Source organism: Oncorhynchus tshawytscha, linkage group LG33, assembly GCF_018296145.1.
Source record: "Oncorhynchus tshawytscha isolate Ot180627B linkage group LG33, Otsh_v2.0, whole genome shotgun sequence".
Lineage (NCBI taxonomy): Eukaryota > Metazoa > Chordata > Actinopteri > Salmoniformes > Salmonidae > Oncorhynchus > Oncorhynchus tshawytscha.
This window is the reverse complement of record NC_056461.1, coordinates 20,074,890-20,088,472: the sequence shown is the minus strand read 5'-3', so window position 1 is coordinate 20,088,472 and position 13,583 is coordinate 20,074,890. Positions and strand designations below refer to the sequence as shown.

At 44.4% G+C, this 13,583-nt stretch overlaps 1 protein-coding gene across 1 annotated transcript in view; it reads right to left on the bottom strand.

The window, feature by feature from the left end:
* Nucleotides 1-1,567: 1,567 nt before the first annotated feature.
* The window catches only part of LOC112230942 (transmembrane protein 132D), a 52,510-nt gene continuing 40,494 nt past the window's right edge, over nt 1,568-13,583 (bottom strand). The window contains exons 5-9 of the mRNA XM_024397365.1: nt 13,421-13,564; nt 8,788-8,996; nt 7,533-7,830; nt 5,060-5,251; nt 1,568-3,905 (exon numbers count right to left, since the gene is read on the bottom strand). Coding sequence (XP_024253133.1) covers nt 2,448-3,905; nt 5,060-5,251; nt 7,533-7,830; nt 8,788-8,996; nt 13,421-13,564 — 2,301 coding nt within the window. The 3' untranslated portion in view covers nt 1,568-2,447. The remainder of the gene's footprint in view (nt 3,906-5,059; nt 5,252-7,532; nt 7,831-8,787; nt 8,997-13,420; nt 13,565-13,583) is intronic.

Here is a 13,583-nt window from a genome sequence, read left to right as displayed (position 1 = left end):
GTTTTGCGGGTACTATTTCATGAACAATAAGAGAATGACGAGTTTCAGAAGAAAGTTATTTGTTTCTGGCCATTTTGAGCCTGTAATAAAAACACACAAGTGCTGATGCTCCAGATACTCAACTAGCCTAAAGACCCGTTTTATTGCTTCTTTAATCAGAACAACAGTTTTCAGCTGTGCTAACATAATTGCAGAAAAGTTTTCTAATGATCAATTAGCTTTTTAAAATTATAAACTTGGATTAGCTGTCTACACTGTATATCTGATCAATTTAAAGTTATTTCAATGGACAACATTTTTTTTTTTTTTCGATAACAAGGCAATTTCTAAGTGACGCTAAACTTTTGAACGGTAGTGTATTTACAAAAAAATATATTGTCGATTAGAAATGATGCAGACAATTACATTGATGGTAGCTACAATCTATCTGCAATACTGAAGCTGATCTACATATATAAAGTTGGTATTATTTTTTATATTTGCCTTTACACATTAATGTCAGTTGATGTTAATCTCTATTATTACAGTCATTTTGTGGTCAGAAACACTGCAGAGATTCACGGGAGCTGTCGCAGGTGAAAGTGTATTTAACTCTCCAGCTCCTGTAAGAAAGATAAACTGTCTGAAGGGGAGAGTCTGCCCACATAGCAAACATGCTGGATGTGTAAAGGGAGAGAATTTTGGGAAAATGTATTAAATAGCCTTTATCAACACTTCAAATCCGTCCCCCTCTACAGCAGAAGGAAATGACACATGCTGTCAAATCCTCTGCTGTCAGTTTGAGGTTCAGCGCATCAGCACATCAGATTATCTGGGTTAGTTTAAGCTTGTACAGGTTTTTTTTACTGTTGAAATGTAATTTAGAGATGTGTCGCCACGGTTACACCATAGAGCGGGAGCCAGGGAGTTATCACTTGTGTGCCTCGGCAGAAGATATCAAACAGCATTTCCTCAGAAGTGTGTTGGCGCTATCGCAATAAGCAAAAGGGAGATCTCTCTCTTGTCGTCTTTCTCTCTCTCTCACTCACTCATTCACTCTCTCTCACTTACTCCTATCACTCAAAATGGACCTCATTCAGTGGGTGACTTCAGTTTACGGGAAACACTTTTTTATGCCACTTCAATAGAAAAGTGACTTTTTCGTAACAGGCTAGGAGAATTTACGCAACAGGTTAGGATAATTAATGTAGCAGGTTAGGAGATCAGGTTAAGGTTAGGAAAAGAGTTAGCGAAAATGCCCACCTAACCTGCTATGAAAATCACTTTGTATCAAAGTGGAGTGAAAAGTTCCTTCATTTCACAGGCCACATAGAGGAGGGGACCTCTGCAGCAAGACCTACTCTTGTGATGCCACTGACATATTGTACTGTATGCCACATGACATCCAGAGGCAAACCAAAGCTCAGGGAATCTCACAATTTCCATTGTCTTTTATAGTAATAAACAAAGTATATTTTGGACAACTTCACCCATTATTATGTGTTTTGAATATAAAAAATAATCACATTATTTTAAATGAAAAGGAATAATGGTGGAAGACAATACTGATGAAATTCTGCTCCCAAACCATCCATTTGGTCCTTCATTCAGTAATTTATTGGTTAATCTCATAGGAATTGAACATCAAAACATCATTGCACAGACAGAGCACCATTCGTCTTCATTTACACATGAAATAATCCACTCTTTTAAAATATATTGCTCTGTGTTGAGGACAAGATTATATATATATATATATATAATTTTTTTTTTCAAATGGAAGAACTCTTTCCCCCAAGACAATTCTTGTAGCAGAGGTATTTTCATTGTTTAGTTGGTGCCAATATTCAATTCAAACTCTACATGACCATGAACTGTGTTTGCATGGCACATACAATTTGAATAAATGTCCATTCAAAAGGGTGGTCTGTATAAAATCATTTTCCAATAATATTCATAAATATTGCATTTTCTCTGACCAATTGTACAAACACTTAAACTATTCTGTTGAGGAATCATACAAATATACAAAGGCTGGAAAGTATATAACCAACTACAAATAATGTCTTTCATATTGCAATTACCTTAACAACTGGTACAAAGTGAAATCTGAAGCTATTTTGTGGAGGAGTCATACAAATATATAAAAGCGAAAGGAAATGAAACATTATTAAACTGCATTTAAACAGTGTAAACAATCATCTGTAGAAATATAGATTTTTTTTACCATCCCATATTAATGAGGTCTGGTCATTCATTTGGTAATTTGGTCATGTGTGTGATATAATATGTGTGACATAATATGTGTGATATAATGGAATGACAGTGTCCATACACCTATTATGTGTATACTCTACCTACACAGTTTATACACTTAAACAGGTTCAGAACACACAAATGCATGTACACGTACACACACACACACACACACACACGCACACGCTCACACACGCAACCCATGTGGAATCTCACTTTGGCTCACCCAGGGGTCTGACTACAGGCCATGGCATGTCAGGTAGGGGCCCCTGAGGCTCCCCAGCTCCCCCAGCCTGACTGGGCCAGTTAAAGTCCACTTCGTTCCTCTTCAGGGCAGCCAGGTGCTTAATGTCCAGTGTGGTGAAGGTGGTGAACTGGACCTGGTTCCTCTTGCTGGTGGGGGAGTGGAGGGGATCGCTGCAGCTGGGCTTGGGTAGGAGGGTGGCTGAACGCTGGGCAGTGGTATCCAGGGCGGAAACATGCTGGGAGCTGGTCCTCCTGCCCAGGGTGGCTGTCCTCTCTGGGATAGCACTCATACTCAGACTGCTCTCCAGGGCCCGGTGGGTATCTATGGAGCTGTGACTTTGCAGGCTGCGGTTGGACTCCATTGAGCGGTGGTTCTCCCGCTTGAGAGTGGAGACTTGGGGACCTGTGGTGGTCCCCAGCGACACCCAGTCATTCCTGTGCTCCTTAGGGCTGTTGGGATCTGGGTTGCCCTGGATGGGGGTCTTGTGGACCCGGAAGCAGAGGTTATAGGAGGTGCAGTTTAGCAGGAAGGCCAGGATGGCCACCACGGAGACCCCCACCAGGGCGAAGATACCGATCTCTAGGTCTGACATGGCTCTAAATGTCCTCACCAGGTCACTCTCCACCACCAGTGGTGGTTTGGGCTGCTCTTTCTGGGGTGGTGCCTCTGCTTTGGGCATCTCTTTCTTCTGGTTTGGGTCTTCCACCAGGTTTCCCCAGTCTCTCCTCAGCCCCTGTCCTCTTCCCAGGGTTCTATCCCTGCCTGGTCTGCCAGTCATCAGAGGTTTGTCAGTGCCAGGTTTGCCCATGGTGGTGGTACTACTGTCAGTGTTGGTGGTAGTGGTGCTGATGGTAGAGATGCCACCTCCAGCCACTTCCTGAGCCCTGCTAGATGATGTGGTGGCGTCAGTCATGATGGTCTCCTGGAGGTCTGGCACAGTGCTCCTGAACGAGCGTCTGTCTCCGCCCCCCTCAGTTAGAATCTGTGGTGAGGTCACAATGTGCTCAGGCTCTCGTTGTGATGCCACGACTGCTGTGGGCTCCCATGGTAATGTCACAACAGGCTTAGGCTCTCCCTCTGACTCTGAACCATCATTGCCATACTCAGCAACACCCCCACCAGTGTCCCCTCCGTCGGGCCTGCTGCCCATCTGGAAAGTGACCCTGAGAAGCCCATTGCCCACCACCAGCTTGCTCTTTCTCTTGGACTTCTGGCACTCCTCACAAATCCTCAGCTCTGCCTTCACCAGCGCCCCCTGACCCTCACCCTCCGCCACCATAAAAGCTGACTGGGGGGTCCGGCGCACAGTTGCCACTCTCTCGTCCCATGAAGTCACAGTCAGGGAGTAGACGCTGCGGTCGAAGAGGTCCAGAGGGGTCACTGAGCCATCACTGAACTGGACCCAGCAGCTGACCAGTGCCTCCTAAGGAGAGACAACACAGACTGGATCAGGAGAGGACAACGGAAATCCAAAATAGGACAAAATGCAACAATGGAATCAATATTATCCCCAACTTTTGTTCATCAATTTATTTCCAAATATTCCCTCTCATAAATAGATCTTGTGATAATGCATAATAGTAGGTGGTAAATCAGGAGCAGAACTGATTCTGTATCTTACCAAAGGATCCTCAAGCAACCCAATGGTTCACAATTCTACAGTTATTTAATTTCCTGCCTCAGTGTTTCGTCGGTTGGGTTGCCATTTTAGATAATCCATCTTTTTGTTGGTATCTAAGAACTGCCTCTGTTAATCTCTTTATAATTAGCTCGGCTATTGTACCACACACCACAGTCCTATCAAATCATGCTTTGAAACTCAATTTAACCACAGGGGATCAATATCAATATACAGTAGATGCATAATAAACACGGTTTACAATAGCCACCAGAGGGCGCAATGTGGGTAATTACCCCCACCACAAGTCAGTCCAGTGACCATAGAACCAGAGAGCTGTAAACTGATATGAATGATTAGAGCAAGAGGCCTGGCCTATATTCTGAGGGGAAATACATTATGCATAGCCCAGAATTTTACATCAACACAGCCCATCACAGAAACAAATGGGCATGTGCGCGAGCTCCATTCTAAGAGCTTGAGTATTGACTGGGTCAAGCTAGCGGTTCACCAGGCCCCAAGGCAGCACAGGGCTGTCATAATGCTGGCTATGAAGTATGGACAACTGCCTAATGGTTTCCCCGCTCACAGTTTGGGAAGTGTTTTTGAATGGGCATACTGCCCGGCTAATGTGTGAGCTGTTAAACTGTGTGCGTGCTCCCTGCCTGACTCACAGCGTGGCCACTGTACTACAGGCCTGAGCTGTGGACACCATTAAATCACACACACAGAAATCACAGGGACAAAACATATGCTACTAGACCACCAGGTTAAACTGTGAAATTGATAATTTTCCTGTCCGATATCTATGAAGGTCTTTGAGGGTACAGTTTTCTAGCAGTGCCCCAGCTTCTGAATGGCTCGATGTGTTGGGGCTTTTTCTTTGGAAAAAGTGTTATATTGGAAGTTCTATATGTAGCATAATAGGTTAATACAGGTTTTATTTTACAGCTAGTTACCTGCTTGGGTTTCTGCATGACTTCCTGTGTGGTAGCCATGGCGACGATGGCCCTGTTACTCCCTGGGCTGAGCTGGAGGGACAGAGAGAGGCCAGACACCAGCTGCACTCCCAGCTCTGTCACGCTCACTTTGTCATCCAGCACCCTGACCATCCGCTCAGCCAGGATTGAGTCAGACAGAGGTGACATCACCTGCAACATCATACACACACATTAGTATACAAACAGACACATACAGTGCCTTCAGAAAGTATTCAAAACCTTGACTTTTTCCACATTTTGTCGAATTACAAATTGAGATTCAATTAGGCCACTGAGAAACATTCAATGTTGTCTTGGTAAGCAACGGCAGTGTATATTTGGCCTCAGGTTTTAGGTTATTGTCCTGCTGAAAGGTGAATTTGTCTCCCAGTGTCTGTTAGAAAGCAGACTGTACCAGGTTTCCTCTAGGATTTGGCTTGTGCTTTAGCTCTATTACGTTTCTTTTTATGATAAAAAAAACTCCCTAGTTCTTGTCGATGACAAGCATTCCCATAACATGATGCAGCCACCACCCTGAAGAGTGGTATTCAGTGATGTGTTGTTTTTACCCCAAACATAACACGTTGTATTCAGGACATAAAGTTGCCACATATGTTGAAGTTTTACTTTGGTGCCTTATTGCAAATAGTATGCATGTTTTGGAATATGTTTTTGATATACAGGCTTCCTTGGTTTCACTCTGTCATTTAGGTTAGTATTGTGGAGTAACTACAATGTTGTTGATCCATCCATCACCATTGGCTTCTCTGGCAACGGAGTTAGGAAGGACGTCTCTATTTTTGTAGTGACTGGGTGTATTTATAGACCATCCAAATTGTAATGAATAACTTCACCATTGAGGGACCTTATAGATAATTGTATGTGTTGGGCACAGAGATGAGGTAGTCATTCAAAAATCAAGTTAATAGGATCGGACCCTTTTTTCAATTTTCGCCTAAAATGACATACCCAAATCTAATTGCCTGTAGCTCAGGACCTGAAGCAAGGATATGCATATTCTTGACACCATTTGAAAGGAAATACTTTGAAGTTTGTGGAAATGTGAAATGAATGTAGGAGAATATAATACATTAGATCTAGTAAAAGATGATACAAAGAATTTAAAACATATATTTTTGTATCATCTTTGAAATGCAAGAGAAAGGCCTCAATGTATTATTCCAGCTTTGGCGCAATTTAGATTTTGGACACTAGATGGCAGCAGTGTATGTGCAACGTGTTAGACTGATCCAATGCACCATTGTATTTCTGTTCAAAATGGGGTATCATGTCTGCCCAAATGTGCCTAATTGGTTTATTAATACATTTTCAAGTTCATAACTGTGCACTCTCATCAAACAATAGCAAGCTATTATTTCACTGTAATAGCTACTGTAAACTAGACAGCGCAGCAAGATTAACAATAATTTAAGCTTTCTGCCCATATCAGATGTGTCTATGTCCTGGGAAATGTTCTTGTTACTTACAAATCAAATCAAATTGTATAAGCCACATGCGCCAAATACAAATGCTCACTTACGAGCCCCTAACCAACAATGCAGTTTTAAAAAATGCGTAAAGGAATAAGAAATAAAAGTAACATGTAATTAATGAGCAGCAGTAAAATAACAATAGTGAGACTATATACAAGGGGGTATTGGTACAGAGTCAATGAGAGGGGGCACCGGTTAGTTGAGGTAATATGTACATGTAGGTAGAGTTATTAAAGTGACTATGCATAGATGATAGTAACAGAGAGTAGCAGTGGTATAAAAGAGAGGGGGGGGGGGCAATGCAAAGAGTCTGGGTAGCCATTTGATTAGATGTTCAGGAGTCTTATGGCTTGGGGGTAGAGGCTGTTTAGAAGCCTCTTGGACCAAGACATGGTGCTCTGGTACCACTTGCTGTGTGGTAGCAGAGAGAACAGTCTATGACTTGGGTAGCTGGAGTCTTTGACAATTTTTACGGCCTTCCTCTGACACCAAGGTCCTGGATTGCAGGAAGCTTGGCCCCAGTGATGGACTGGGCCATTCGCACAACCCTCTGTAGTGCCTTGCGGCCAGGGGCCGAGCAGTTGCCATACCAGGCAGTGATGCAACCAGTCAGGATGCTGTCGACGGTGCAGCTGTAGAACCTTTTGAGACTCTGAGGACCCATACCAAATCTTTTCAGTCTCTTCAGTCTCACCTCATGCTAATGACATTAGCGCACGTTGGTTCAACCGTCCCGCGCGGGGACATTTCAGCTTTTCATTTTAATAAAATGTGTAATAATTTAAAAACAAACATAATTCCACTCCGACATTACGGGGTATTATGTGTAGGCCAGTGACACAAAATCTCAATAGAATCCATTTTAAAGGCAGGCGGTAACACACCAAAATGTGGACAAAATCAAGGGTTTGAATACCTTCTGAAGGCATTGTATGTACACACGCATACAAACACATTACCTGTAGTGTCGTGGTCCCTGCAGCGCGTCCCTGCAGTACAGTCCCTGCCTGTAGTCTGGCTATAGCTGGGTCTCTCACCCTGAAAGAGTAACGCACCAGCCTGGTGACATCCACCTGCCAGTCTGTCCCCAGGAAACTCTCCAAAGCCCCCCCCACTTTCCCTGCCATGGGACCTGGAGCTGGGTCCGACGGCTCAGCTACAAAGGGTGTGAGCACCCTAACCACAGTGTGTTGGTACTGTAGCATGCAGCCCCTGCCCTTCCTCATCTCCTCCTCTTCCTCACTGTCCCAGCTGGTCCTGAGACACACACACACAGAGACACAGGGGATTTATGGCTATGACCAGAGTAATGCAAGACAAAACATAATTTTATAAATTGTGTAAACCGGGTAGTTTTGATACTGGGTGCTAATTAGCTCAACCCAACCACCCACCCGTGTGTATATGAGACGATATTAGCCATATATCACACCCTTTAGGGCCTTATTGCTTAAGTATACTTAAACCAAGAATTGACAGACGTCTTCAAAAAATAACTGAGGGTTAAATGGACTTGGGTAGCTGGCTCTGAAACCACCCATAACCATGTTAAGATATCTCCAGAGATAAACAACAACACCCTACACAATCCATCCATCCACGTCAGTGTATTGAGTGAGAACCAGGCAGCGGTACGGCACTCAGTATTGAGAGAGACCCTACTGACCTGTTTCCTGAGAGCAAGTCTATACAGTCCCATCTACAGGGCATAACACACTTATGTAACTAACAGTGATGTGATTATAGTTGATTATTATAGAGTCTCTCTGTAATATGCATTAGGCAAGGCTGGTAAGCTGGGGGATTTCCATTCCGTACCCTCTCTGTCATAGTACTTACTGCACTGCTTGCATTTATGAATTCATCTATCTGTCTGAACAGCACAGCTCTAGTTTATGAGGCTGGTAAACAAACACTATTTTGTGGTTTAGGGGTTTAGGATTCTGGGTATAGCTCTGTGAAATCCTACTTACATTTAATGTTCTTTGATTTCATCCTTTGTCACTATGCAGTGGGTCACTACCAGTAGCTCTTGTGATGATTTTTTGTACAACTCACAATTTATTAAATCCTTCTTTAAAATGTAATGAAAGCCAAACTCAGGCAGGTCATGGCATCATCCCATTCTGTACTATGGCTTTAAAATAGCATTGACCGAGACGAAAGCTCTACTAACATCGATATGTGGAGAGTTGTAAACAAACAAAACCATACCTCTTGTTGCCAGCGGCCACCGGGACCCTCCAGCCCTTGATCTGGCTGAGCTCGGGGTCAGCCACGTCGATGACCAGAGGGAGGCGGGGCATCCACACACTCATCTCCAACTGGGCACTCAGGTAGCTGTAGGTGAAGTTGAGCACTATCCTCATCCTCCCCCTCGTCTCCTTCCCGTTCACAAACACATAGTCACAACGATCCGACACCTGGGGGGGGGGTTTGAGTTAAAGAACACAACCTCTCCATGTGAAGTTATTTAAGTGGTTAGCAAGCGTTCTATAAAACGTGAGGTCCCTGTGCCCATAGTCACATACTGTAGGCTTATCCATCTAAGTACCGAGAGAGAGAAGAGAGAAATAGCATGCTGTGGAACCATCTTACTGTATCTGTGTTTATGTGCATAGAAATGTATCCATGCTCGGGGATCATCCTTTACCCTGACCCAGTGAGGTGCTTTACTCTAAGAGGGGTCACTGATCGGGAAGAGAGAGTGATATGAAAGAAACTGGATAAAGTTCCAGGGCTTACCTTGAAAAGACTCTCTCTCTCTCTCTCTCGTGTTTGGTGCATGCTGGGAATTGTGTGAGTGAGTGCGAGTGTTGTGTAGAGTTAGATATCTTGGTTTTTCTTTTACGTTTCTTTTCTTCCTCTGCATTATTAAGGTTATCATTATTTTGATTTAGTTGTTGTGGTAGAATTAAGTATATTGTTTTTCGTGTCGAAATTACCCTGGTTTTGGGCGGGGATGGCGACCCACATGGGGACGCCGTCCCTGTCACTTCGACTTCCCTGTGGAGGAGTTTCTGGTCTCCGTAGGAGAGAAGGTAAGGATATGAGAATGTTGCTTATGCGTCATGGATGAATAAAGCCGTGGTGGTCAAGTATGACAACAGATTGTATATGGCTCATGCTAGTACAGGTAGTCAACGGTGTTCTGAGTGTGATGATGTTGGCTATAAGCGACATGCTTGCCCGAAAAGGGAGAAGGCAGAGGGAGGTGCGCAGGTGGTCCTCGTTGTCCTGTTGAGGGCACAGAGTTGCAACTTGTACCAGAGGGAAATGTTATGCAGCAGAAAAATATTGCTGTAGAAGGATGGATCTGAAGAGCCATTTCCTCAGGCTGGTGAGGAGGTGCCCAGTATGAGTGCTGGGGTACAGGAGGGGGTGCAGGTGGGGCTAGTCTCCCAGGTAGTGGAGGAGATGCCTGGTACTAGTGATTGGGTGCAAGTGGGGAGTATTGAGAGGGATGTGGTAGAAGGGAGTCAGTGGTCTGTCGCCTCAGTTGAGGAGGATCAGGAGAAGGATATGGATCTCTCTTGATATGATAGCAGCTGGTCCACGACTCAAATTTACAATCTAGTGGAGGTAAATGGGTTCCTGGATCAGACTGGATCAGACTTTTAGGAAATCTGTCAAATTGGCAGATTTGTTTTGAAATTGATACGTTTGTGAGGTCAGCTGTGATGTTACAGAAGACGGTGGGGTTCGACCAGTTGAACGTGAAGAAGCGTTTTCACTTGAGGAAATGTGTTACTGCTGTCACAGCAGCAAAAGGTAGTGGGAAACGTGGTCAGGTTAATAGAAAATTAAAACAATGGTCATGCCTCATAGGGTGTCTATTTTCTCTTTGGTTTCTTCTGCTTTTCCTTTCTCTTTTCTATATGGAGGTACTAAGGAAAGGTTCTCTCAACATTAATGGGGGAAGGGACAGGAATAAGAGGGCTTGGGTATTAGAAGTAATAAAACAGAGAAGGCTTAATGTAGTTTTTCTACAGGAGACACATAGTGATGAGGCTAATGAGGTTGACTGGGGTATGTGGTTGGAGGGGCGGCATGTACTCAGTCATGGTACTAATTTCAGTGCTGGGGTGGCAATTTTGTTATCCTCAGGCTAAGGGGTGAATGTGGTATCTACAACAGAGATTGTCAAGGGATGGGTTTTATTGGTCAAGGTGGATGTTATGTTTTTTTAATTTGTTTTTTAATGTTTATGCTCCTAATGAGGGTACAGAGCGTATTGCTGTATTTGATAAAATAAAGGAAACCTTAAGACAGTGTGACCAAGAGGGGTGCATGGTTTTATGGGGGGACTGGAATTGTACAGTAGATTTTACTGTTGACCGCACTGCTGAAGAACCTCATCTGCGGTCAGCAACTTGCCTGTCTGGTCTATTAACTGAGTTTGAGCTTTCTGATGTGTGGAGAGTAAGGAATGCAAAAGTTAGGCAGTACACATGGCTAAAAGTTAATGAAGGTTGTGTCATTGCAGCAAGGTTAGACAGGTTATATGTATCTGATCACTACTGTAGTAGGGTTGGAAGGTTAGACAGGTTGTATGTATCTGATCACTACTGTTGTAGGGTTGGAAGGTGTGACATTACTCCTGTGGGTTTCTCTGATCACCATATTGTTACTGTTGATATTCACTTGTCATGTCCACTAAGGTCATCATCTTACTGGTATTTTAATATTAAGTTGTTACATGATGTCATGTTTTGGGAGGATGTATTGGTGAAAGTGTGTGCCAGACTGTCAAGGTGGGAATGGTTGCTACCCCAGCTGTCTTATAGGGGAAGGGTACTGGTAGCTAATAATCTTGCTGCTTCTACCATGTGGCACAGATTAATGATTTTACAGCCACCGGGGGGGTCTGATACAAGAGCTTCAGAGGACCCTTGTCAATTTCTTCTGGTCTGGACAACATTGGATTAAAGCTTTAGCCCTGTACTTGCCACTGCACAAGGGTGGGCAAGGTTTGGTGGACATTTCTTCCAGGATCATGGCTTTCCATCTTCAAGCAGCCCAGAGACTGTTGTACTGTGACGGTTATAGCTGGGTCGACACAGCCTACACATTGATGAGGAGAGCGGGCTGTTTGGGCTAAGACAAGCACCTTTTCCTCTTAAAGCTGGAGGGGGGGGGGTGATTTGCCTGGCCTGACTCCATTTTATGAGTATGTTATGCAGGCTTGGAGAGTTCTTGTCAAGTCCCGTAAGGCCTGCACGCCACTAGGGATGTGGCATTTTGAAGAGCCTCTTTCACAAACTGCCTAATAAAAAGAGGACAGCTGACCTCCAATGGAGGATAATACATGGAGCCATAGCCACCAATATGCATCTGGTACACCTGCATCCTTCTGTTAGGGAAGGGTGTCCTTTATGCATCTGGTACACCTGGATCCTACTGTTGGGGAAGGGTGTCCAATATGCATCTGGTACACCTGGATCCTACTGTTGGGGAAGGGTGTCCTTTATGCATCTGGTACACCTGGATCCTACTGTTGGGGAAGGGTGTCCTTTATGCATCTGGTACACCTGGATCCTACTGTTGGGGAAGGGTGTCCTTTATGCATCTGGTACACCTGGATCCTACTGTTGGGGAAGGGTGTCCTTTATGCATCTGGTACACCTGGATCCTACTGTTGGGGAAGGGTGTCCTTTATGCATCTGGTACACCTGGATCCTACTGTTGGGGAAGGGTGTCCTTTATGCATCTGGTACACCTGGATCCTACTGTTGGGGAAGGGTGTCCTTTATGCATCTGGTACACCTGGATCCTACTGTTGGGGAAGGGTGTCCTTTATGCATCTGGTACACCTGGATCCTACTGTTGGGGAAGGGTGTCCTTTATGCATCTGGTACACCTGGATCCTACTGTTGGGGAAGGGTGTCCTTTATGCATCTGGTACACCTGGATCCTACTGTTGGGGAAGGGTGTCCTTTATGCATCTGGTACACCTGGATCCTACTGTTGGGGAAGGGTGTCCTTTATGCATCTGGTACACCTGGATCCTACTGTTGGGGAAGGGTGTCCTTTATGCATCTGGTACACCTGGATCCTACTGTTGGGGAAGGGTGTCCTTTATGCATCTGGTACACCTGGATCCTACTGTTGGAGAAGGGTGTCCTTTATGCATCTGGTATACCTGGATCCTACTGTTGGGGAAGGGTGTCCTTTATGCATCTGGTACACCTGGATCCTACTGTTGGGGAAGGGTGTCCTTTATGCATCTGGTACACCTGGATCCTACTGTTGGGGAAGGGTGTCCTTTATGCATCTGGTACACCTGGATCCTACTGTTGGGGAAGGGTGTCCTTTATGCATCTGGTACACCTGGATCCTACTGTTGGGGAAGGGTTTCCTTTATGCATCTGGTATACCTGGATTTCTGTGCTGGGTCTGAAACTCTGGCACATCTGTTTTTACAGTGTCCCAGATTGGTCGGGATGATTGACCTGATCACTTCTTGGTTCTCAGCTTTGGGAGAGGTTTTCTTTTCCCAACTGTTTATATTTAGTCTAAAGTACAGGTTTAGTCGAAGGGGTGTAGTTATTTTGCTTAATTATGTGTTAGGGGCAGCTGAATTAGCAATATGGAAGACCCGAAAGAACAGTATTTGGGGACAGCCTATTACAAACTGGTTAACAATATTGATCTGTTTATGAGTATATGGGGTATTCAGAGTCTGTTGTGTTTAGTTACTGTGGAGGAGGATTTGGTGTTGTTTTTAATTGATGTGTAACTCTGGTTTTGTATGAGTTTTTATTGTGTTGTGGGTGCCCATACCCAACTTGTTATCTTGCAACATAGGGAAACAGTGAATATTGAAAAAGGGGTTCCAATGCTGTACCTTCAGCACGTTTTCATCAGTGGACCTGCAGTTGGTGTAGTTGGTGACATCAGTGACGGAGCCGTCAGCCTCCACAGCCAGAGTCCTGACTGGGACAGACACCTTCTTAGCAGTCAGAACAGCTGTGTTCAACACGTCACTGTCCTACAAGGGGGCAAGACAG